At 61.4% G+C, this 20532-nt stretch overlaps 1 protein-coding gene across 1 annotated transcript; it reads right to left on the bottom strand.

The window, feature by feature from the left end:
• Nucleotides 1-6340: 6340 nt before the first annotated feature.
• ATP6V0E2 (ATPase H+ transporting V0 subunit e2) lies at nt 6341-8603 on the bottom strand. Its single transcript, XM_056106792.1, has 3 exons — nt 8372-8603; nt 7423-7470; nt 6341-6441 (listed from the first exon to the last, which is right to left on the bottom strand). The coding sequence occupies exons 1-3, from the start codon at nt 8473-8475 to the stop codon at nt 6348-6350; spliced, it is 246 nt and encodes an 81-aa protein (XP_055962767.1). The 5' UTR covers nt 8476-8603; the 3' UTR covers nt 6341-6347.
• Between the last annotated feature and the right edge of the window lie 11929 nt (nt 8604-20532).

Here is a 20532-nt window from a genome sequence, read left to right as displayed (position 1 = left end):
ACAGGAGTGGCTGAACTGACTTCGTCTTGCTGAACTTCTGACCTTTAAAAGCTATGTGCCGACTGGCCCAAACTGGTTCTCCACTTACACAGACTCCTCTCTGAGCTGCACACATTTTTTTTTTCCCTCTCTCTCCCTACTAACCAAGGCCAATTTGGCTAACAGCCCGTGCACTTAAGGCCATGTAATCTATAACCAATCCTCATTCTTGGTAAACAGTTTTGCAATCCTAGCTTTCTCCCTCTCGTCTACGTGTCTGTAAAATGTCCTTGCACGGATCCCACTGGAACACAACTGCTACCCCCCAAACCTGTGCTGTCTGACTTGCAAATCTCTGATACTCTTCCCGGCTGGAAGAGCCTCACAGTCCTGTTGTCTCGTTGGTATCTTCTCCACAGACAGTGCGTGAAGAATGTGTGGCAGCTGGAAGCCAGCTGGTGAGTGTGGAATTGTTTCTAAGTCCAGGAAAATGCAGACTGACACTGACAGGCACGCTCAGTTCTCCCCTCTACAAAGAACATAGCTAGTGACAACGTGGCTGACCGGACTTTGACCCCAGCACCCATATGGTTCCCCCAGCTCCGCCAAGTGTGATCCCTGAGTTGCAGAGCCAGGACTAAGCCCTGAGCACTCTCAGATGTGCTCCCCCCCCCACACACACACACAAGCTAGTGCTGGGGGTTCTGCAATCACTTTAACTTGCTCCTTGGTTATAAGTGGTGTGAAGGATTTTTCGTGTTTAAACGTCATTGCTATTCTTTGATGAGTTGATTTTGTCCTCTGCTTACGTGTGTGTGTGTGTGTGTGTGTGTGTGTGTGTGTGTGTGTTTTGTTTGGTTTCCTGTGCGCTTCAGAATCAGGGTGTCTATCCTAGAGCCTTCTCATCCCAAAAGCGCTCTGAGAAGATGCTCCGTTTACATATAGCCTGGGGACACACGTAGCATCGCCATACTGGATGGAGCAGTATCAGGGTCCCTTACTGTAAAACAGGCAGGGTGTTGAACAGTGTCCTCCACACCGAGGGTCAGAGTCGGGCAGGCGGGGGAGGAAGTACTAGGCTGGCCCCTAACCGATTTCCGGCACCACCTCCCCAGCCTCCCTGTCCCCCATGGCTGTAACTCAGCCTTTTTGGATGCTTTGCGGCCACTCCTGGCTGTGCTCAAGGCTTATGCCTGACTCTCCACTCAGGGAACCATAGGGGCTGCTGGGGATGGAACCGGGATCGTCCCCACGCAAGGCAAATGCCCTACCCCCGTAATCTCTCTGACCCCAAGGAGCACAGATTCTTTGGGTTGTTTTTTTTTTAGAAGGGGGGGGCATATCCTGTAGTGCTCAGGACTTAGTCCTGGCTCTGCACTCAGGGATCACTCCTGGTGGACCATGTGAGATTACTCTGCCCTCTGGGATCACTTCCAGAGGACCATATGCAGTGCCAGGGATCAAATTTGTGTCAGCCGCCTGTGCGAGGCAAATGCTCTTCCTATGGTCCTATCGCTCAGGCCCAGGGCAGAGATTCATCTGTGTGCGCCAAGGGAGACTCACTCACATTCAGAAGGGCTGGAGGCGTGTCTGGTTGTCACAGCAGGAACAGAATGGGGTCTCCCCGGGTCTCGGGGGTGAGGCAGAGGGCCTGCTCAGCGTCCTCCAACGCACAGGAATGTACCCCTTCTTTAAGTCCACCCAAGAGTTGTCCTGTCCAAACCGTGCTAATACCAGAAAGGAAACACATCCTAAAGGGTCCCCATGCAGTAGGGGATGGGGAAGTTTGAACAACTCCAGGAATCTCCACTTTTCCTCCCTCTCCTTCTTCCCTTCTTCCCTTCTCTCTCTCCCTCCCTTCCTCTTTCCCTCCCTCCCTTCCTCCTTCCCTCCCTACATCCCTCCATCCCTCCTTCCCTCCCTTCCTCTCTATCCCTCCCTCCCTCCCTCCCTTCCTTCCTTCCTTCCTTCCTTCATTCATTCCTCCCTTCATCCCTCCTTCCCTTCCTCCTTCTCTCCCTCTCTCCCTTCCTTCCTTCCTTTCTTCATTCCTTCATTCCTCCCTCCTTCCCTTCCTATCTCCCTTCCTCCTACCTTCCTCCCTCCCTTCTTCCCTCCTTTCCTTCCTTTCTTCTTCCTTCCTTGCTTTTCCTTTATTCTTTCTTCCTCTTTTTTTTTCTCTCTCTCTCCCCCTTTCTCTTCCTTTCCCACACCTAGTCATGCTTCGGACTTATTTCTGTTTCCCTGCACCTGACAATGCTCGGGAGAGCACATGCAGTGTTGAGGGTCAAACCCAGGTCAGCCTTGTACATGGTAAGTGCCTTACCCATCACACGCTCTCCAGCCCGGAATCTGCATTTCCAACCATTCCAGATCATTCCTGTTGGGGGATGGGGGGAATGGCATTCTGCCCTGAGAAAAGCCACTTTGTGCTCCCCGGAACTGGGTCAGAACCACAGGGGATCTGAGGCGACGCCCAACAGGCTGAGCATCGCTTGACACGCAGGAGGCCCAGTTTGGTCCCTGTACCCTATGGACACTGTTGGAGTGAGCACCCAGTTGGGAGTAGCCCCTGAGCACCACTAGGAGAGTCAAAGACAAACACTAAAGTCCCAGCTAGCTGGGGCTCCTCTTGGTGGCGTGTGACGCAGGTTTCTGCAGTCTCTGAGTGGCTCTGGGGGTCCACGTGGAGAAGAGACGGCAGCCGTCTGCCTTCCTTCCGGGTTCCAAATGCAGAGAAACCTGAGGCCTGGTCTTCCCCAGGCGCACGGTGGGGGCCACCAGAAGCCAGAGACAGCCCCGTGCCTTTGTCGCTAATGCCCTGCGGTTTTCAGAGCACCCGGACTCTATCGGGCCTGGCCGTAGAGTCGCCCTGTGGCCAGCAGGACCCTCGGTGTGTGTGGACAGCCACGCCAGCAGGTCCCTTATCTGGGCCGAGGTGCCCGTTTTTTGTTTTTTTTTTGGGGGGGGGTTGCTTTTTGGGTCATATCTGGCGATGCACAGAGGTTACTCCTGGTTTATGCACTCAGGAATTACTCCTGGCGGTGCTCGGGGACCATACGGGATGCTGGGAATCGAACCCCGGTTGGCGGTGTGTAAGGCAAACGCCCACCCCGCTGTGCTATTGCTCCAGCCCCAGAGGTGCCCGTTATCTGAGACCTAGAGGCGGGATGCAGGGCCCCGGGTCCTGGCCTTTGCAAACCGTTCAGTGAGCACCAGCCGTAGTCGGCGGACGGCGGGTCCGTAGAGTCGTTTCTTGGAGACCCCAGAACCATGGGTCCCGGCTCCCACAAATGCCACACTGGGGCCGCCGAGCTGGCCACGCGCGCCAAAGGGTGTGAGCGCCGATGTGCGCGCCGGCACTGCCGCCTGCTGGCCACGGCTGGGAGCGCGGCTCCCGGGGCCGCCCGTCCTGCGGGGCCACCCGGCTGCCCGCCAGTCTCCGGTGGCCGCCACTGGGCCACCGGCAAGGGCGTCCCTGTCCGTCTCCGGGGACCTTCCGCTGCATGCAGCCTCTCTGGCAGTCCGTTGGACGCGGACAGCCACCTCTGTGCATCACACAGGGGGCGGGAGGCTGGGGAGACCCCACCCACCCTGCCACCCCACCCCCCAGACTGTGAACCTGCCTTCTGCCAAAGCCCTGGACTGTCCCCAGACGTGACGGTCTGTTGTGGATGACCCAGAGCTGGAGCTGCCCAGGCCCTGATTGTGGATTGTGGCCCGTCCACCACCCTTTGAGATCAGTCCGTCCACTTCCCTTTGAAATCAGTATTTCCCAGCCCGGACCCCACAGCACTGCTCCTGAGAGGGGACAGTGTCCCCCGAGCACTGAGTCCTGAGTCCTGGGGGGCGGGCGGGACGCAGCTGTGACACCGACCCAGGCAATCCTATGACAACGAGTGCCTCCTCCATCCCCTCCGCTTCCCTCCTGTGACCCGCTGAGGGGCTCACTGCCTGCTGGAGGACCCTGGGCACCCTCGAACTGGGGGCTCACATGGGGGCTGCAGTGTGCCTGGACTGCACCTGCGGCTCTGGGGGCTCTGAGGGCAGAACGGGGGTCACCCCGGGGAGGTAGTGGTGCAGGGTGAGCTCTCGCTCAGGCTCGCACGGCATTTGCCGACCTTCACACACTGGCTCTTCTCCCTGGACCTGGCGGACCATGGTCCAGTCGCCAGGGATGCACCCCTGGGCTCAGGGACACTCTCCCACGCTCCCACCTCCTGCTCAGTGCCCGAGGGGTGGGCGGGATCTCCTTACTTGCCCACCTGTGACAGCGGGTGGTCCCCAAATTCTGAGCTGAGGCCCTCAGCATCTCTACCCCATCCCAGGAGGAACAAGACCTCGGAGACCCTCGTTATTTTACAACTCTCCAGGCCAGCTCTGCCTGGGACCTCCTGCCCCCCACCTCCCAGGCGCCCCCAGCTCTGAGATGTGGGAGGGGTGACCAGGCTCCTCCTTGCGCCACAACCAACAGGGTATGAGTGGGCTCTGGTTTCTCCTCTCTGCTCCCCTCCTGGGGGGCCTTGAAACAGCCGCATCCCAGAGAGATCATTCTGGAAATCCAAAGAGGGTCTGACTTCCCACAGCCCCTTGGGCCAATTCAGGGTCCCCTCCACAACCTCCAGGCCCTCAGGGGTGCCCCCATCTCTGCCTTGGCAGGGGTCGCATGCTCTGTCCCAGAGCAGGCCAGGCCGTGCCTCTTAGACAGGTTACCCTGGCTGGCTCAGGAATGAGGCAGATGCTGGGGGCCGAAGTGATAGTATAGTGGGTAGGGCATTTGCCCGGGATGTGGCTGATCCGGGTTCGATCCCTGGCATCCCAGATGGTCCCCCGAGCATCGCCAGGAATGATTCATAAGTGCAGAGCCAGGAGTAACCCCTGAGCATCGCTGCTGAGTGTGACCCCAAAAAGCCAAAAAAAAAAAAAAAAGGAATAAGGCAGATGCAGACGCTGGAAACCTGCTTTATTGTGGGTAGCAGCCGTGAGAGTGGACACGCCCATCTTCCTCCTACTCTGGGCAACCCTGGGACGGCAGGTCGGGGGGCAGCTCTGTGCCCAGCTCCATAGGCACTGCTGGGACCCCACCCCCCACCCCATCACCCGCCTTGGGTGGGACGGGGCAGCCGTCAACAGATCTGGGCTCAGCACCCACGTGTCACCACACAGCAATTCCCACTGGACAGGACAGCCCACCCCACACCCCCCAGGAGGGCCTCAGAGGGTAGGATGGGGTGGAAGAGGGGGGAGTTGGAGTTTCGGGACTGTGCAACAGGTGAAGGGCAGGACCAAGGGAGTCTGGCCGGACCCTTCGCATCCCACCCCCACCCCCAAAGAGTCCTGAAATGGGGAAGGGGTGAGGTACCCATCAGATAAGCATCGTCAGCTGGGCAGGGGGCCACCTGGACGAAGTGACCCTGGGCTCTCAGGCTCCTGGGCAGGCATGGCCATGAGCTGGGCACCCCGGGCTGCCCTGGGCTCAGCCGCTTCCTCACGCACAGCACTGACCCCCGGCACCCCCATCTCCCAAGAGACTTGGCACCAGGGGTCCTTGCATGGGCAGTGAGGGGCCCCGTTACCAGCTCCTCGGTCCCCAGGCCCCAGGACAGGCTGTTCAGGCTCCTGCATGCTCAAGACGGGGGCTGGCAAAGGGGGGCTAGTCCACGGGGGCGGAACTGGTGTTCCAGAAGCTCCCAGAGCAAACCAGGACAGGTGCAGCCCGGGGCCCCACAACTGGCCCTCAGGGCGGCCGCCTGCATCAGAGTGATGGGAGACCCAAGAAGCCAGGCTGGGCTAGGGTGCGGCTTCTGGGGGGGGTCACATGACAGGCGTGGGCAGCACCAACAGTGACCCCTGGCTCAGAGCCTCCCAGGAGACAGCTCAGGGCTGGACAGGACTGGGGGCCACACATCCCCTGCCCCAGCCACGGCGGCGAGATGGTCTGGGGAAGGGGGAACCTGGGGGGGGGGGGGCACAGAGGGGCGAGGACCAGCTGCAGGGGTGACCAGGACATCAGGGACAGTGGCGGCCGGACTGTCAGCGTGGGCACCTGAGAAGCACATCATGGGAGACGGTCAGTTTCTGACGGAGGGGACCCTCCTCGCCACCTCCTTCCCAGGGAGCCCTCCTGGGTCCTGCCTCTGTGCCCGAGGGGGCATCTCCCACTGCTGCCCCCTCCCGTCCCAGGGAAGGCTTTGCACCCCCCGTGCCCCCAGGACCCTGCACACTGCACATGGGGCTTGGGGAAGGCCTCACTTGCCCTCCTGGCCAGCAAGTGCTCTGTTTAGTGGGTGTCTGAATCCCGAGGCCGGGGGTGGCTGAGCCCACCTGCTCCCCGCTGTGGGCCCCCCAGTACCTGGCCAAGGCGGCGGTCACTCCCACAGGAAGCGCACGTACCAGATGGTCTCGTTCTTCAGCTGCGGCCCAAACAGGGGGTTCAGCTGGGCCAGGATAGTAATGAGCCAGCTGTGGGGTGAAGCCACGTGAGCCACAGAGGGGCAGACAGACAGAGAGACAGATAGACAGACAGACAGAGGCTTCTTCTGCTTTCTGCCAGCGGCCCACATCACCCCCCCTATCTGTGGTTTGCTGTGCAGGGTCCTGGGGCAGCTGGCCTAAGGGGGCTGCAGGGGTGTGTGTCTTGAGCTTTGCTATCCTCTAATGGGAGATTATAAGACCCCCGAGTTGGGGCAGGTCCCTGAGAGCCACCTTATGTGCCCGCAGACAGCGCTGGCCTGAGGGGGCACCCAGGAATCACCCCCTTTAGAAGATGAAGGAACGACAGAGGCATGAGGGCTGACGGGTAAGAGCCCGTATCTGGCCACACAGGGCACCCGCGGACCCTGGGCAGCAAGTTGTCCAGACCCTGGCCACTGTGGGGGGAGGGGCTGGGCGGTCATTAGGGCTGGGTTCCCCCCCCCCCCCACCCCAGGGCAGCCGCCCCAGACTCTGGAGGGGCATGGGGCATGACTTCCGGTGTCTCCAGTGCTGGCCCCAGCAGTAGCCAGCCTGGCTTGGCAGGAAGGACAGGTGGCCTCCAGGACCTTCCTGCCCGCACCCAGTCAGCAGGGTTCTGTACTGCAGGCAGACTGCTAGGGCACTGTATGCTCTTCAGGGGTGTGTGTGTGTGTGTGTGTGTGTGTGTGTGTGTGTGTGTGCGCGCCTACTTTCCCTTTCCGGGTGCAGATCTGCTCCGTGGAGCAGTGCCCACTCCTGCATGCCCATGTCCCCACCATCCTCCTCTCTGCACCGAGCGCCTCTGAGTCCCTGCCCAGGAGAGGTGAGAAACAACAGGGCGGGGTGTTTAGAGAGAAGCTTCCCGCCCGAGCCGGAACAACCGTCTGTCTTCTGACCACCGAAGACTCGTCATGATGGTCACCCAGTTGTTCTTTCTACCAGCCGGACAGGAGGCACAGTGAGGACCAGAGGTGGGGCTCGAGGACTTACAAGAGGTAGCAGCAGACAGCCGTGGCCACGAGCATGGTGATGATCACTCTGCAACAGAGGGGGGTCAGGCCAGGGGTCAGGCCAGGCCCATGGAGCCCGACCCCTGCAGAGCCTGGCCAGGGCCACAGAGACCTCCAGGGGTCACCCCGCTTCCCGCTGGCCTGAACTGAGTTCTACTCAGCGAAGGGCTGCAAGCAGACAATGAAAACTGCCACCGCCTGCTGGGACTGGCCACATCAAATTCCGCTCCACGTCCTGCCCTGTCCCTCCCCTCTTTCACCCCACAATTCCTTCATCTCTGAGCAGGCCTGCTGGGGAAAGACACACAGCCCTGCAGGGTCAGGGCTGGTCCCTGGAGGTGGGAATTCCCAGGCCCGGAGAGGGTGAACAGCGGAGCTGGAGGGCGAGAGGGACCGGCTACTCTCCGCTCACAGGGAAAACCCCCAGTCACAAGCAGCACAGCGGGGCCTGGAAGAGAAGGTCCCTGTGAGCAAGCGGCCAGGGCCACCCTGAGGCCCACAGAGCTCAAAATCCCCGCTGCTGGCTAATCTAACCCTCTCCGCTGTGTCCTGCCTGGAGGAATTTGTGTTCCTGGGGATCGGTAATGCAAAGCAGAAAAGGGGGGGGGGGGGGGATGGAGCAGGGGAATGTTGTAAGGGGGCTTCCCAAACCAGCACGACCAGCAAAAAAACGGAAACGGATCCAGCAGGCATCCTCACAGCAGCCTCTGGGGCTTGGCTCGCCTAGGGAGAAACTGAGGCCTGTCATTCGCTCAAGGTCACTGCTGACGGCAGTGACCGATGCTGGGGCGCCCCCCTGCCCACCCACCACCCTGGGCTTCCCGCCGGCGATGCCGCGGGGCTCCCGGACCCGTGACCTGCGCCGAGAGTGGGGCGCCCGGGAGCCGCGGTGCGGGGATGCCAGGGGGACGGCGCCGCGCGCCCCTTACCCGCGGTTGGGGCCTTTCGGGACGAACCAGGGCCCGGCGATGCCGATGAGGCCCCAGAACGTCGTGAAGATGATGACCGGGAGAGCGAAGGAGTGCGCCGTCATGGTCAAGCCGGGGGCTGCAAGGGCCGCCGGGGTGCCGCGGGGAAGGCCGGGCAGTGGGCGCCGAGCGACGCGCAGGTCTGAGCGGAGGATGCTCCGGAGGCACCGGGCACGCGCAGCTGCACCGAGCGGCGGATGCTCCGGGGACACTGGGCACGCGCAGGTGTAAGCCGCGGATGCTCCGGGAGGCACTGGGCACGCGCAGATCTGAGTCGTGGATGCTCCGGGGGCACCGGGCACGCGCAGCTGCACCGAGCGGCGGATGCTCTGGGGACACTGGGCACGCGCAGGTGTAAGCCGCGCCGGGCACGCGCAGATCTGAGCGGCGGATGCTCCGGGGCCGGGCACGCGCAGGTCTGAGCAGCGGATGCCCCGAGAGGCACCGGGCACGCGCAGATGCACCCGGCGGCTAATGCTCGGGGGCACTGGGCACGCGCAGCTGCAACCAGCGGGCTCCTGATGCCCGGGGTTTCTCGGGTCCAGCTTTGGGCAAAGAGCATGCGCGGTAGGGCTGAAAACGGAGGCGCGCGCCGGGCGGGCCAGATGCGCAGGCGTGGGGTCGGGGTGGTTGGGGGCATGAGCTACAATTAGCTCCCATCCGCCTCTCCGGGATTTAAGTTCGGATACGGAGGATACGGAGGACAGACGCCTGTGTGCCAATAAGCTGCTTCATTCGGGCCGCAAAGGGCTGAGAGCCCCGTCTGGCCCATCTGGCCCGTTGAAGTTCAGTTGTGCATCTTTTTTTTTTTTTTTTTTTTTGCTTTTTGGGTCATGCCCGGCAATGCACAGGGGTTATTCCTGGCTCTGCGCTCAGGAATTACCCCTGGCGGTGCTCAGGGGATCATATGGAATGCTGGGAAACGAACTCAGGTCGGCCGCGTGCAAGGCAAACGCCCTACCTGCCCTATCCGCTCCAGCCCCTCATTTGTGCATCTTTGAAACTGGAGGTGAGGTCTTCCTGGAGCCAGTCCCCCGGGTGCCCTTAACCCTTAGACACCCACACTGAGGAACGCTGTTCTGGAAACAGACCCCTTGGAGCACCACCTGGCCGGAGAGAAGCAGGGGCCGCAGTGGCCACCCTGCGCTGTAGTGGACCATTTGTCTAAACGTAATTTTAAACAACACGGAAGTGTCTTCCCCGACTCCGGGCCCTTGCCCTGGACAGCAAGAGCCTTCTGCCTCCGACCTTGTGGGTCACAGAGACCCTCCTTGACCGTTCCTGTGATGCCCAGTGCCAACAGACAGAGCTCTGCATTCTCCCGAGAATGTTTTGGTTTTGTTTTGGTTTTGGCTTTTTGGGCCACACCCCGCAGTGCTCAGGGGTCACTCCTGGCTCTGTACTCATCCTGGTTGTGCTGGGGGACCATATGGGGGGACCATATGGAGTGCCGGGGATTGAGCCCAGTTGGCTGCATGCAAGGCAAATGTCCTTGCTGTACTAGTGCTCTGGCCCATAGGTGGTGATTTCTAAAGATAAGACAGGCCCCCTGGGGTTATGGATTTTTACACCACACACACAATTAGGCTGTAGATTCCTATCTGAGGTATGAGACTACTGCTCTCTGCACCTACGTGTGGGGCTTTTATAAACCATTCATTCCAAAGACATCTTCTGATGTCGTTTTTTTTTGCTGCTAAATGCCCAGAGATGCCCCTGTGTTTAGCTGGGGCCGCAGCAGAGCCAAGCCAACCAACCTATAAATGTGTGATACTCGTAGACAGTGTTGAGGACTGGCAAGGAAATAAACAGGCTCACGAGAGTGATGGGAACAAGCCTTTGACCACCATCATTATTCTGCCAGTGACAGGCGAGAGACTCACTCCCAATCCCATGGACCAAGGATGCCTTTACTTAATAAACATCCCAGTCACCCCAAACGAAGACCTGATGGTCGCACATGCCTGTGTCCCAGTTTGGAGCCTTTCACCGGTCCTTCACAGCCCTTCCCTTCACCTGTACCTTCCATGAGTCATTAAGCGTCCAAGCTCAAGGCCTCAGACACTGATGCTCTCTTTCCAATTGGGCGGGTGTGCTTCCCCTTCAGGTGAGGAAACCAGGGCACCTGGGAAGGCGAGCATCCCTTTCTGAGATAGTCTATTCTGCGATCAGGATGCAGGCGTGGTACTGCCATCCCCAATGTTCCCGGGTAACAGTTGTACTTGAAAAAGGACAGCAAAGTTCCCCCTACACACACACCTCCCCAAGTGTTTGCCCCTCTCTCCTCCCACTGGCCTAAGATGGAACAGAGTAGTGGGCAGTGACCCCAAATCACTCCCCCCAGTGTAGTGGTGCAGAACCCTTCTTCCTCACTCATTTTCCTCCCCAACCCCCAAACTCAGAGTCAGTGTAAACTAATGGGGGCGTGCAGAAGCCAGGGTACCTAGATCCCCGCCTGGGTGGTTCTTTGGATCAAATTTGTAGACTAATTTCTGCAGTTGTTTCCACTGGGGGGAAGGTGGGGGGACAAGAGGAGCCTAGTGTCCAGACACGACTACTGTGTCCAAGCCGGGCTTGCGCTGGTCTCTGCGGACACCGCCTGGCCGCCTCACTGTCCCTCCAGGCTCGGTCTTCTCGGGGGCTCCAGCCCAAAGCCTGACGCCGACTCAAGATGCTCCGAGCCGCCCTCCAAGCCAGCACGGGGCGGGTCACCCGGGGACGAGTGACCCCCAGGCCTGCGTCCCCGGTTCCCTGGACTCCAAGGGCTCCGCTTACGGCAGCTCACTCGGGACTGGCCCGAGCATGACCCCCCGCTCCCTCCTTGGGGTCCCGGAGCGGGAGGCGGGAGGATGCCAGAGAGCGGCCACGGAGAGCGGCCGCGAGGACCAGTGTCGCACCGGGAGACTCGCTTTACGGCAGCCGGCGGGGCCCTGCCGCAGGGCATCGCGGGAAATGTAGTCCAGCCTCGGCCCGAACCTCTCCAAGCTGCTATTGGCTCCCGGAATTCGAGGTCCTAATTGGAAGCGTTGGTTACTAGGTAACGTCCCCCACGATGCTCTCCCACATCCCGCGGTCAAGGAAAAGCTCTCGGATTGGGCTTTGGCTTGCTCTGTTCTTAGTTCCCTCACATATCTCGGAACGGTGCCAGTCTCGAAGGTTCTCGACTTTATTTAAGCAAGGAGGGCGCTATCTTACATTCGCTTAGAAAGTATCATTGGTGGCCTGCACGTGCCCGGAATTGCACAAGACTAAAGAACGCACAAGTTGAATTAAACAAAAATCATACCTTCGGTCTTTTATACATGTACCACGTAGCCAACACCTATATCAGATATGAGAAGTTCTCAGCAATACGGCACCATGCTGTCCTGTGACCGTCTCAGAATGGACAGAGGAAAAACTACATAAAAATGTCTATAAAAGAAGAAGCTTCAGGGTCATTGGGAAGGGAGGCCTGGAGCGCTCTGAGGCGAGAACAATGTTCTAAGCAGAGCGGTAGTGGCCCAGGGTGGTTTTGTATTTATCCATAAATACTATATAATTGTACAATTATGTCCATCATGTGTATTTTGTGTGTGCTTTAAGTCACAATTCTAAGTCTTTAATAGAAAAACAAAGCAGAGTAGAGCTGGGAAGATAGCTCAGTGATCAGACACATACTTTCCATGCACCAGACCTGGGTTGAACCCCAGCACCATCTACCCCCCGCCCCATGCCCCAGAACAACTGGCCCTAGTGGTCCCAAGCATGGCAGGGCCTGAGGATGTTCTGAACCACTGGGCTCCGTTGGTTAATGTCATTGAGAGTGGCCTGCTGGGTCCCCTAAGTTTTGCTTAGGAGACCACCCACCAAAAACTCTAAAATAATAAAATATTTTATATCTCTTCCATTTGTGTATTTGGAATAAAATATTTTGTATTTGGAAGAGGAACGAGCGAGAACACTGAGAAGCGGTGTGGGGGGATACACTCTGGGGAGGATCACTGAAGGGGCTGTGTACTGGTCTCACCCCTTGTCCCCCAGACCAGCCCCAGCTTCGCTTCCTTGCCCAGGCGTTGCCCAGGTCCTGTCCCTGTGGGCGGGGTCCACGGAACAAGCAGAGCCGACCGGGCCCGGCCCGGCCCCGCCCACATTCAGCCCAAGCCCCGCCCCACCCTAGCCTTGAAGATCCGCAGCTGCTGGCTAGGTGTCTTGCGGCCGACCCGACTGGGCAGCCACTGCCGTCGCACTGTCCGGCAGGTGATGGTCCTAGGCAAGAGGGGGCCGCTGAGCTAGGGAGGGGCCCGAGGGATTTGGCCCAAACCAAAGATTTTCCCTCTCTGGCCTTTCCTAGCCAATCCTGGAGCTCAGGAGGCCAGGTCCTCTCCCAGCAGGGCAGCTGGCGGGGCAAGGGAAGGGAAACCCGACTGCCCTAGAAGGTCCCACCTGACTGAGTGCCCATCAACTTGCAGGTTCAACCAATACTTTTAAAACGCCATGGGGATGGGCCTGAGCTGCAGGCACTGGCCCTGCACGAGGCCTTAGGGTTCCGTCCCCAGCATCCCATATGGTCCCCCAACCACGCTGGGAGGGATCCCTGAGCACAGAGCCAGGAGTAACCCCTGAGCATCGTCCAGTGCAGCTCTAAAGCCAAAAATAAAATAAAATGAAATGCCATGGTTGGTGGGGTAAGAGAAAGTACCTGCTTGCCTTCTAACTGGCCACCCTGGGTTGGATCCCCGGCATCACATATGGTCCCGGGATCCCAGTCAGGAGTGATTCCTGAGCTCAGAGCCAGGAGCAAGCCCTGAGAACTGCCGGTGTGATTCCAAACCCAAAAATACTACTGCTAAGAACTTGCCAGCAATCAGCAAGGGCACAGTTCATTGTCCCCAAGGATCTCACTGTCTCATGAATCTAGGTGCCCAGCCCTGACACATGTCACATGCACACAGAAGCTTAATCTAGGTGCTGAGCCCTGACACATGTCACATACACACATCTGCTGAACCTAGGTGCTCAGTCCTGACACATGTCACACACACGTGCCGAATCTAGGTGCCAACGTTGAGCAGTGTCATGGGCACATACACGGGTGTTAGACCCCAGAGCTCAGTGTGTCACAGGTCAATGGGATCCAACAGGGCTGCAGCCCCAGCAAAGGGGTGGCCTCGCCCACTGACCCACCACGCCTTGCACATTGCAAACTGCAGGGCACCCTGGCCGCTGCTCACAGGAGCTCGTCCCATGCACGTGTGTGTGTGTGTGTGTGTGCATGAGCCTGGCCTGGGCCTGAACTGGGGAAGTCATTGAACTTCACTGCAGGGGTGGGACCAAGGAGACCCCCTGAGTTCCACCAGCAGTCCCTTGGGTAGGAACGATTTTCTTCTGCGGCCGGGGACTGGGCAGGGCTGGCACCGCGGGACCCTCATGGGACCCGGAGCTCGGCGCAGCCTTCCTCCCTCGCACGTCCGCGTGTGGTCCCGGGAGGTCCCCCTTTGGGGTGTCGGCCCCTGCCCAGCTGGTATCCCCCTGGTGGCCGCCGCGGGAGGAAAAGCTCCGCCCATCGGAGATGAGGTCACGCGGGTCCCCGCCCACCGCATCGTGGGCACGGCGCCTGCGCGCGGCGTGGGTGCGGGGGCGAGGAGGGTACCGCTGCCCCCGGGAGGGTTAGCGGCCACCGTTCAGCCCGGAGAGACCCCCAGATACTACTCAGGGCGCCCAGACAGGAGGCAGCCCCTGGAGCGGGGGGCGGGTCAACGGGAACCCCCACGGGGCTGCAGCCCCAGCGAGGGGGGTGACCTCGCCCGCTGACCCACCAGGCCTTGCACACCGCAGAGCTGCAGGGCGCCCTGGCAGCCGCTCACACACTCCCCGGAGCCCCCCTGCCCGCCCTCGCCCCGCGCCCGCCCGGCAGCTGCACCGGCAGGCGGAAAACACGCCCCCCCCCCCCCCCCCCCCCCCCCCCCGGCACGGGCGCTCTTGGATAACAGGGTGACGCCCCCCTCACCCTCCCACTTCCTTCCGCCAGGCCTGGGGTGGGAAGAGCGGGCAGCCCTCGGGAAGCAGCCCCTGGTCAGTGTCTGGGTCAGTTCCCTGCTGCAGAGGGCGGGACTGTGGCTTCCTGGGTCTCGCCAGGCAGGGCGGGGGTCGTGCTGCCTGGCACAGGCCGCAGGGCGGGGGTCGTGCTGCCTGGCACAGGCCGGGGCGGAGCTGGCCAGGGCGGGGCATGAGTCCTGCTGGCCCTGGTGCTCGCTGCCCGCTGCCTGCAGACTCTGGCTCCACACGGTAGGCAAAGAGGCAGGACCCCCTCCTGGCAGGGGAATCTGCTGGCAAGAAGCCCTCAGGCAACCAGCAGGAGATGCCCGCCTGCCGTGCTGTGGCCCGTGTATAATCAGACGGGGAGCTGGAAGGGGCTTGGGGTGATGGGTGGGGCTGGGTGCCCCAGTGCTGAGACTGCCGCCCTGACCTGCTCATGGCATTCCCAGGAGGGACTGTCCGGCCGAGCTGATGCACGTCTGGGCTTCCTCGGTACCCCTAAGGGCAGAGGGGTCCCCCCAGCCCTGAACTGCATCACACACCCAGGCTGGCGACAAGTGGGATCCAGCCAAGCTTCCTAGCCAGGACCCTGGGAGATGGCCAGGGACCCACTGTTGTGTCCACCAGCACAGACGTCTCCGGGCTGGAGTGGGGGTGGGGGGCAGGAAGTGGGGTATCAGATAAGCAGCAGATCCCTGAGCTGAACCCCACATGGGGTGCTTCGGACTGGCATTCCGGGCTTGGGGCGACTGGCTCCCATCAGGTGGGTGTAGAGGGGGCGGGTCTCTGTCAGAAAGTTGGCAGCTCCACAAGCTGTCTGCGGGGAGGAGGACAGATGCGGTGCTGGCCCCCCTCATCCACAGATTGTCCCCTGCAGAGGCCTCCAGTCTCTCTCCGAAGTGCCTGGTCCATGGAAACGAAGACCCAAGTGGAGGCGGCCAGCTATGTACCACAACTTCCAGGGTCCCCGACAGTACCACCCTGGTACTGCAGGAAAAGCGGGGGCCCGTGTATAATCAGACGGGAAGCTGGAAGGGGCTTGAGGTGATGGGTGGAGAAGGAGGGAAGGAGGGGAGGGCGTTCTGCTGCCCCCCAGTGTCATGGAAAGCAGTGGTTGTGTTCCCACCCCAAACCCCAGACCCCTCACGGAGACTGCCGAGAGGCTGGAAGTGGCAGCCACAGGGCCATGGGGAGAGCTGGGGGCCAAGTGCAAGGGCCCCTCCATCCCCTGACCCACAGGGATCTCCTGGGGTGGCACCAGGCCCTCAGCACCGCACAGCAAACGTCATCACACATAAACACACATGCACGCACTCAAGCACGCACGCACGCACACATGCACGCACGCAGGACTCACCCCACCTCATCCTGCCAGCACAGATGTCTCACTAGCAGCACAAAAGCCGCACCCACCTCCCCTTCCAGGCAGCTGGGGACACTGAGGCTCAGCGGGAAAGTGATGGTGGAGCTCACACTGAGGGGACAGTGATCATGGGCGCCCACGAGGGGACTAGGTCTATGACTGCTGGCTTATGGGCTGGTTCCTCGATTTCCAAGTATGTCCTCACGCTGCGGGGTGGAGGGGGGGTAGGCTAAGGGGCTCCCAGGCACCCTCATGCTGCCTCTGAGACCCCAAACCCAGACTGTCCCGGAGGGCCAGAGGGGTCCAGCCAGCGCCAGCTCCTGCTCACGCTTCCCTCACTTGGAGCAGCTGACTCCCCAGCGGGTGCCCACAACCCAGATCAGAGATGGGCCAGCCTGGACCAGCACCTCCTTATTCCGTGTGGTCACTCGGGCTTGAGGGCCAGAGTGAGGAGGTCAGAGACTCCTCCCGTACCAGCCCCTCCTTACCTCTATCCCAGCCCCCCAATAGCTCACAGTGCTGGAGGCAGTGCCCCGGGCATGAGATGGAGACATCAGACCCTGGGTAAGTGCTGGCGGGCCCAGGTAGGTGCCAGCCAGCCCAGGTAGATGAAGGCAGGCCCAGGTAGGTGCCAGCGGGCCTAGGTAGGTGCCAGTAGGCCCAGGTAGGTGCAGGCAGGCCCAGGTAGGTATTGGCAGGCCCAGGTAGGTGTCAGCAGGCCTAGGTAGGTGCAGGCAGGCCCAGGTAGATGCCGACAGGCCCAGGTAGGTACCAGTAGGCCCAGGTAGGTGCAGACAGGCCCAGGTAGGTGACAGCGGGCCCAGGTAGGTGCAGGCAGGTCCAGGTAGGTATCGGCAAGCCCAGGTAGGTGCTGGCAGGCCCAGGTAGGTGCCAGGGGGCCTAGGTAGGTACCGGTAGGCCCAGGTAGGTGCAGGCAGGCCCAGGTAGGTATCGTCAGGCCCAGGTAGGTGCCAGGGGGCCTAGGTAGGTGCAGGCAGGCCCAGGTAGGTACCCACAGGCCCAGGTAGGTATCGGCAGGCCCAGGTAGGTGCCAGCCAGCCCAGGTAGATGAAGGCAGGCCCAGGTAGATGTTAGGGGGCCCAGGTAGGTGCCAACAGCCCGGTATGTACAGGCAGTCCAGGAATTGGCACCTGTCCAAGGTGACAGGTGACTGAGGGACGCTGGCGCTGGCTGCAGAGCTGGGCCATGGTTCTGGCCAGGGGGCTGCAGGAGCCCAGAGAGAGGCCATCCTCTGGCAGAGATGCCCACTGAGCGGAGGGGCAGCTGCCCATCACCTTCTACAGGTGCCGTCGGACCAGCAGTGCCCCAGGGCCTGGCCCGGCAGGTGTGTTGGCTGAGCCTGCTTCTGAGTGAAGCCGCGGTGGCCCGGCTGACTTCTGCAGGGCACAGACCCAGGGACCCGACCCAGCTCTGCCCCCCACAGCCTGCCACCGCCAGAACCCACAATCCTGCTGGTCTGCCCAGGCCCTTGCCCAGCCTGGGTGGCCCCCGCAGGCGGAAGGGAGAGTACTTAGGGTCAGCCCAGCCCCAGGATGTCCTGGTCCCTGACTCTCCCAAGAGCAGTTTCTTGGGGTTCCCCTTCCTGAGACCGAGCAGAATGAGAGCGAGCAGGGTGGAGGCCGGGCTGGTACTACCCAGGAAGTGCCCAAGCACCATCAGCAATTCCACTCCCGGGGGAGGGCAGCTCAGGGCATGAGCAGGGAGGTGCCCACACAGACAATTCCACTTCCTGCCTCATTGTCTGTAAGCATCTTTGTGTCACTGTCATCTTGGGACCACACGCAAGTGTGTGGTCCCACCTCAGTGGGACTTCTGGCTGGGAGCAGGGGACCCTACGGGATGCCGAGGGAACGAACCTAGGTCGGCCTTGTGCAAGGCAAGCGCCCTCCCCGCTGAGCTGTCTCTCCAGGCCCCTGTTTCGGAATCACGTCTGAAGTAAGTACCGGAGGCTCAAGGGAGCACAAGTGTTGGGGTGAGCGCAGCCCACCCACACGCGAGGCCCATGTCCCAGCCCTTCCGGCCACACTCTGTCTCCCAGGCTCACTCCTGGCAGTGCTGGGCACAGAACTGGGTGTGACCACATGCCATTACCTGAACCTGTGCCTCTATCTCCAGCCCATCTCTGCCTTTGTTCCAGGGTCACACCTGGGCTATGCTCAGGGCTTACTCTTGGCTCTGCGCTCAGGGCTCACTCCTGGCAGTGCTCAGGAGACCATCAGATGGGCACACTGCACGATGTGCCCTGCCCGTTGTGCCCGGCGCCCACCATCTCTGCTCTTCCTGAACTCACCTGACCGACTGCCAACACCTCCTATGCCGGGTTGTCTCCCTTCAAAATGCCTGCGTGTGTTGGAACATTCATGACAGGACTGATCGCCAAAAATGTGGCTGTGCCCCCATGTACCCACTCTCACGAGGCTCTGCAGTCAGCTCCTGCCTGCTGTGTGTCCCCCCGGACGGGGAGTTCACGGCTGAGGGGGGAGTGGAGGTGGGAGGGGGTGACTCAGCGGGTACTGGTCAGGGAGCAGGAAGGGAGGTCTTAGCCGGAGGGGCCGAAGTGGGCTGTGACCCCTTAGCTCGCTCCCAGACCCTTCCAAACTGGAAGGCAAGGAGCAGTCCGGGGCACACACCCCCTCCCCCCCACCCCGTCACCTTGCGGGGAGGAATGTGACAAGGGGACCCGGTGAACCCACACTTCAGAACCAAGTCCAAGGCCATGAAGCCCTAGCGGGGGCCCAGCTGCCACAGCCGGATTGAACCGGCTCTATCCTCGCCAGGCAGCTCTCCCTGGAAACGGTCTGGCGTGCCGTGTGTGTGTGTGTGTGTGTGTGTGTGTGTGTGTGTGTGTGTGTATGCTGCGTATTTCCCAGGCAGTGTGTGCGTACCATGTGTGTGGTGTGTGCTGTGTTTCCCAGGCAGTGTATGTGGTTCTGTGTGTGTGTGTGTGTGTGGTAGTGTGTGTGTGTGTCCCAGGTAGTGTACGTGTGTCTCTCCCAGCTCTCCCAGGCAGTGAATATGTGTGTGTGCCGTGTCTCCCAGGCAGTGTGTGTGTTTCCCAGGAAGTGTGTGTTTGTGTGTGTGTGTGTACAGCACGTGCGCACGTGAGTACAAGGATGCAGGGGTGAGATTCAGAAAGTCCAGAACACTTGGATTTTGTGTGTCTAAAGACCATCTCAGAACTGGAGTCTCAGGGCACCAGGATGCTGTGTAAGGGCTGCATTCCCGAGCCAAATGATTTTTACTTTTTCCTTTTAAAATAAAGTTCAGGGGGGTAGAGCAATAGGACGGTGGGGAGGGTGTTTGCCTTGCACACCACCGACCTGGACAGGAGGAGCCTCAGGGGAGACGCCTGGGGTGGGGGGAATTGCGGGGAGCAGGAGAGAGAGCTGCACCCCAGGACAATCCTGTGTACACCCTGGTCACCAGCTGCAGGAAGGCCGCTGGACACAGCCTGGACCGCCGACTGTCCTCCACTCCCAAACCCAAGTGCTGCCTCTGCTCCACACCCCTAAACCCGGGTCCTGCACCCACACCACTAAACCTGGGTCCTCATCCCACCTCCCAAACCCAGGTCCTGCACCCACACCCATGAAACCTGGGCCCTGCATCCCACAACCCCTAAACCTGGGTCCTATACCCCACACCCCAAAACCCGGGCCCTGCACCCACACCCCCGAACCCGGGTCCTGCACCCACACCCCCAAACCCTGCCTGGGCCCCATGAAGCCAGCCTGTGCCCAGGTATGAGAGCAGGATGCTGGCAGGTGCCTCTTGCCTGTCCTGCAGGTGGTTTCCGGCCCAAGCGGGAAGCTGTGATCCTGAGCGCTTGGAAGGCCCAGGCGGGCTGGACACACCGTCCCTGTCTCGGCGCACACCTGCCTGCCCCCACTAAGGGGCACAGGGGCCCAGGGTCCAGGCATGGGTGGGTGGGGCAGCCCACCCACCCAGATGAACTCCCCAGGTGCCCAGACCTCCCAGACAGGCCACTTTGTGTTGAAGGTGACCCGGCCGCGGCGTCCAGCTTCTCTGTCCCCCGCCACCCCGTCCTGTGGAGGGCTGTGGCGTCTGGGGGCACTCAGCTGTCCAGGCCCCCAGGTCAGATCCTCACGTGCGGCGCCGCCCCCGGTGACTCACTACTGGATGGGGGAGAATGACAGGTCCCCGGGAATTACCTGCCACCTTTTCGGCGCGCGGGAAGGAGGCACTTCCAGGGGGCGGGCGGCAGGGGCCCAGACGGGGCGCCCCCTCCCCGGGACCCGCCTCCGCTGCCCCGCTTCTCCCGGGCCACCTGGTTCCGAGCCCCCAATTTCCACTCGGCGCGCACGCGGGTCTCCCCCCCGCCCCGCCTCCCGCCCCCGGAATGCAGCTGCAGCTGCGGGTCTCCGAGCCCCGCCTGGCGGAGGGGGCGTGCGGGCCCCCGCGGCTCAGGGTGCGAGCAAGCGGGGGGGGCGGGGCCGGACCCGCGGGAGTGGGGGGACGCGATTCCGAGACGGCCGCGGACACTCCCCGCCTCCTCCTCCCCTGACCCCCACCCCGCACACCCCCCTACCCCCCGCCCCGCGCTCCACCTTTCCCGGCTCCTCCCTCGCGCGCGGGGCCCTCCCTCCCCGCTCCCCTCCCGCCGCCACCCCTACCCCCGGCGCCTGCCCTCCCTCCCCGCCCCCTGCTCCCACTTTCCCCGCACCTACTCGGGCCGCCGAGCCCTCGGGCCCGCACCTGC

The sequence above is a fragment of the Sorex fumeus genome, unplaced genomic scaffold (genome assembly GCF_029834395.1).
Source record: "Sorex fumeus unplaced genomic scaffold, SorFum_2.1 ptg000143l, whole genome shotgun sequence".
Lineage (NCBI taxonomy): Eukaryota > Metazoa > Chordata > Mammalia > Eulipotyphla > Soricidae > Sorex > Sorex fumeus.
Note: the sequence above shows the minus strand (reverse complement) of the source record. Positions and strands in the feature narration are given on the sequence as shown.

What these genes read in the sequence shown, in the direction of transcription:
- ATP6V0E2 (XM_056106792.1), bottom strand. Translation starts at nt 8,475, where the DNA reads ATGACGGCGCACTCCTTCGCTCTCCCGGTCATCATCTTCACGACGTTC. An exon ending in CCGAAAGGCCCCAACCGCGG is followed by an intron (nt 7,471 to 8,371) that starts GTAAGGGGCGCG and finishes CCTCTGTTGCAG; the next exon opens with AGTGATCATCACCATGCTCG. An exon ending in GCTGTCTGCTGCTACCTCTT is followed by an intron (nt 6,442 to 7,422) that starts GTAAGTCCTCGA and finishes TTCACCCCACAG; the next exon opens with CTGGCTCATTACTATCCTGG.